Raw genomic sequence first — 4588 nt, forward strand, 5'->3', positions numbered from 1 at the left:
CCGACAAGAAGATCCCTCTAAAAACGTGGCATCGGTAAGTCTTTCTCTTGTATGTAGCCAGCGCCCACCCTTCACGATCAGCAGGATAAAAATAATGCATGGGACTTTGTTGTTTCGAAAAGAGAAGGTGTACCTGGCGCCAAATTGAAAATGCCACGATCTGTTCCTCCGCAATTTATTCCCGCTTTGCCGCTGATTGAGCATTTGCTACCTTGGATTTTTGGACGTTGTGCGATACTAATTTAGACGCACTCTACCCACAGAATATCAAAGATTCGGGGTTCCATATATGCAGAATGTACACAATTTGCGTGGTTTGCTAGCCGTGGTCAGTACAGCGCTTTTTGTGTGCCTCCTAATTCCTACAAGGGCCCAAACCCAACCGCACCATTCGAATATTTTGCAGCGTCCTGACTACACAAGTGGTGACTTTTCTTCAGATGGAAATGAAAATATAGTATCTTTAGCATCTGAACGTGTCATAGCGTCGAGTGAGGAAATAGCTGGAAAGAATGGAGGCTCGCTCGAAGCGGAAGGGCGTGAACTTCGCATCGGAGACAGTGCATTCGCTATGATGATGACCCTTAACGCGAACTACTTGCGGGTTAATATGTGGAAAGATACAACGCTGTGATATGTTGTAGTTCATTTATGTTTCAGTAGAGATACAAGGAATAAGGAAATGTCCCGTAATGGTTTAAATCCATTGAGAATATATTCCACAGCAATGAGGCCGAGCGGAGTAGTCTTTTTTGGGATCAACTTTTCGTCACCTGGCCGTGTACTCCCATATATTAAATCTCTGTACACATCAATGTCTCAATAATGCTTTCTCATACACGAATTTCGAGTTACTTTTTCGGATGGGGAGGCATTAGTTGTCCCTAATTGAGTTCAAGGTTCCTGATATGGCCGGAATTCTATTATTCCAGTGATAATGCCGGTTGTTGCTTCATGGTTCAAAATACGAAGATCGCGCATTTCAAGTTGTAAACGTTGCTTAATTTCAGTTGTTGACAGAGCGTTGTCTGGTACTAGACCGTTCGCTAGTAGTCCTCCATCCCATCGGCGACATGTTATCCTCGCACATATTTCAAGCACATGAAACGGCGTGGTCGTGGACTGACGCACTCCGAGACAGAAATTCCTGTCACACACTGGGTTCTGTGTACTCGCGCAGGTCCTGCCGGAGAAATGCGAGAGCAGCCAACTGTGCTTCCCGTGCTGCCACTTTTCTTGTTGCAGTACGTGGCGTTCTCCCACGAATGAACACATACGTGTGCGTGTCCGATGGCGAGGCATTCGAGTCAAATCACCCGTACACTTGCTTACATTCGCTCTCGTGCGTATCCTATTTGCAAACAGAAGAAAGGAGTTGCGATAAATCATGACGGCGGGCAAATATCTGGTTATTGGGGGAACGGGGGGAATCGGACGCATGCTAGCAAATCGACTGGTGATGAAATATCACAAGGTGAGCCGAGGTGAAATGGGGGCATCTACAATGCGAAAAAGAGGTCGATTAATGAAATGTAGCCCAGCGATATATGTGATGATGAAAATTTGTGTATTATCAGCTTTTAAAGGTCGTAGACGCCTTGTGTGAAGGAGAGCTCGGGAATGGTGTTGAGCGTTCAGAGCCAAGCCTGAGGAAGTCAAGTCTCGTTTCGCAGAGCAGTCAAACAGAAACGACCGACATCCTATCGACAACACGACGATGAAGCAATCTGTGTCGACCAAGAGTTATTAATGTGATAAACGTACACCACATCTGAAGACCTCCTTGGTAATTGCAATCTAAATGTTGCGACGAAGGCTTACCCGTCCCTCGTTCCGCCCCCTATTCCTCCACCTCTCAGGTGCATTTGATCTCGCGCCACCAGGATCAGCTAAATCATCTGGCGTCCTCGTTACACGCGCCTGGAGACACAGGAACGCACACGGGAGTGGAAGGAACTGTGGGCTTCACCGACGTGGACGTGACGGACACGGCAGCCCTCGAGAAAGCCATCAAAGGGATGGGCCCGCTCAACGGCCTTGCCTACTGCGTGGGGAGCATCAACCTGAAGCCCCTTAAGGCCACCACATCCGACGACTTCCTTCAGGCCTTCATGCTCAACACTTTAGGCGCCGCCACCGCCATCCGCGCCGCGCTGCCAGGCCTAAGCGCCCAGTATAAGAAAAGCGGGGAGGCCGGTAGCGTCGTCCTCTTCTCCTCCGTGGCCGTGCAGCAAGGGTTTCCCAACCACGCCATCATTAGTGCCTGCAAAGGCGGCGTCGAGGGCTTGACACGCGCCCTCGCCGCCGAGCTCGCTCCCTCCGTCCGCGTCAACGCTGTGGCCCCATCCTTAACAGATACGCCGCTCGCCCAGGTCCTGACCCGGTCGCAGCCCATGAAGGAGGCGATCGCCAAGGCCCACCCCATCCCCCGGCTCGGTCGCGGAGACGACGCAGCGGCAGCGGCGGCTTTTCTCTTGGACAACTCGGAGTCGTCCTGGATAACGGGGCAGATTGTGGGCGTGGACGGAGGGCGGTCGGTGGTACGAAAATGAGGAGGAAGGGGCCTAGAAGAGGGGAGACGAGGACAGAGGGGTGGGGGGGTCGGGGGATAGCAGTGATGGACGGGGTTTGACGATGGAGGGAGGATGCGGCGGGGCGTGTAAGTAGAGAGGAAATTTCAAATCAACAAGGTAAACACTAGGGCGCCACACCGATCAGATCTTTTGCTTCAGATCTGGGTTTAGAAACTCGGTGCTTTATACTTTGGGTTTCTTTTGCCCGCAAATCGTCGCTTGGTCCCCTGCCTCCCCTCCCTCCCCTGCCTCCCCTCCCACCTGCTTGTGGGCGGTCACCGCCCAGACCGCCTCCCCCTCCGCTTCTTTAGCATCTGTGCGAGACGACGCCTCGACCCTCCTTTTGGCCACGTCCTCCACATTTCTTAAGGCCCTCACGCCCTCGCCTTCCATTCCTTCAACCCGCCCTTCCTCTCCCTCCTCCGGCTCTTCAAATTCTTCCACCTCCATCCTCTCCTCCCTTTCCCGCCCACCTATTTTGCCCGTCAAAAACGTGTCACTGTCTTCTTTGGCCCCTGCTACCGCACGTATCACCTGCCCCCATACCCCCCCTTCCCGCAAAGGAGGGAGGAGGCCATTGTCGTGTCGCCCGGAAAAGGATGACGAGCCAGGCTCGTAAGGCGGCACCTTTCCCTCCTCAGAGGGCGGAGGAGTGCTCTGCACGGTGGGGGAATGCATGATAACCAGTGGTTCATCAATGCATGACCATTAGAATAGTTGCCATGGAAGTGTGAAGGGAGAGCGAGCATGCGGCGGTCAGTTCTCCGGTATTAAAGGGGATGGGTTAAGGCAAAAAGGAAATGGAGGTGTCAGCGCAACTGCCGGGCTGATGGGCTGTCACCCCAAAAATGGAAAAGCTCTACAAGGATATACACTGGTACACACAGGCATAGGGATTGGCAGAAGAACTTTGGTGGCCGTTTCTGCAATTACGGCTACGATACATAACGGGGAGGTTGGCAGCAAGCTTCTACTTTCGATGCACGTACGATTGATGACACTTGCGAAAGTGGCGTTAGACAGGCGAAGGTATGGGATTCAACAGGCTGGTTCGTGTTAGGAGCCTGTGTGAAGAAGGTTGCTTGGACCCCAACAAGCGGGTCTTCGCAATTTGTAACGGAGGAAGAAGAGACGGAGGTCGTAGGGAGCGTCGAAGACAGTGCAGGAGACGCCTCCGGCATTCCTTTCTAACGTGCTGTGATGTTCGTGGTTGTATCCAGCATGTGGTGAGTATGTGCATCCTTCCGAGGATAAAAGGGGTTTATCAAGTGGAATGGTCGCCGGCTTGGATTAAGTCTTGGCTATGAAGAAGGGGGACGCGGCTCGGCCCATATCCTGGCTTTGGGCTCCTGAAAAGTAGCTTGCTCCCAACGAGTCAATGAATGCCGACAAGATCATATTGTTTTTGGCTTCACAGGGGTTGAAGATGGGCTTGAAAACGTATGAGACTTGATCATGAAGGTGGATGCTCCACGTCCGAAACATGAGCAGAACAGGACGATTGAGGGCTGTCACAAAATCCTCATATTTCTCTATTCTTATTTATTCCATTTATTTATTTCATCCTGCTGTCGTGATCCATGGAGCAAATCAAACAATGTCGAGGACTCCTACAGTGAAATGCCCTTTTTTCCCTTCCCCGCCATGAAGGAGTGTACTTCAGTCAGGGTTGCTTGCGGATAGATCGCCCCCGGCCCTTGACACACCATGGCACCGCATGCACAGGCAAATCGAACCACCTCCTCTATTCCCCCTTCCTTCCCTTCCTCGAGCAAGCTCGGCTTGTTGACGAGTTGGTGCAACAACCCAGCTACAAACGCGTCTCCGGCTCCCGTTGTATCGATGGCCTGAACGTCGAAGGCATCCATCTCGCCAGTGTGTCTCCCCACCTTCCACGCCAACTGTCCCCCGCCATCTGTCACTAACACCGCCGGCTTTTGCGGCAGGGCCTCACTGATGACGTGAGGGCGTGTCTCGGCGTCGAAGAGCCACTCTGCTTCCTCCTTGGCGAACTT

At 52.5% G+C, this 4588-nt stretch overlaps 1 protein-coding gene across 1 annotated transcript; it reads left to right on the forward strand.

Annotated features, from left to right (window-relative positions):
• Positions 1 to 1360: 1360 nt before the first annotated feature.
• NGA_0114902 (short chain dehydrogenase) lies at positions 1361 to 2591 on the forward strand. The gene is made up of 2 exons (XM_005854702.1): positions 1361 to 1474; positions 1860 to 2591. Exons 1-2 carry the CDS (start codon positions 1388 to 1390, stop codon positions 2550 to 2552), a joined length of 780 nt encoding a protein of 259 aa, XP_005854764.1. The 5' UTR covers positions 1361 to 1387; the 3' UTR covers positions 2553 to 2591.
• Positions 2592 to 4588: the final 1997 nt, after the last annotated feature.

The sequence above is a fragment of the Nannochloropsis gaditana genome (assembly GCF_000240725.1).
Source record: "Nannochloropsis gaditana CCMP526 unplaced genomic scaffold scaffold414, whole genome shotgun sequence".
Taxonomy (NCBI): domain Eukaryota; class Eustigmatophyceae; order Eustigmatales; family Monodopsidaceae; genus Microchloropsis; species Microchloropsis gaditana.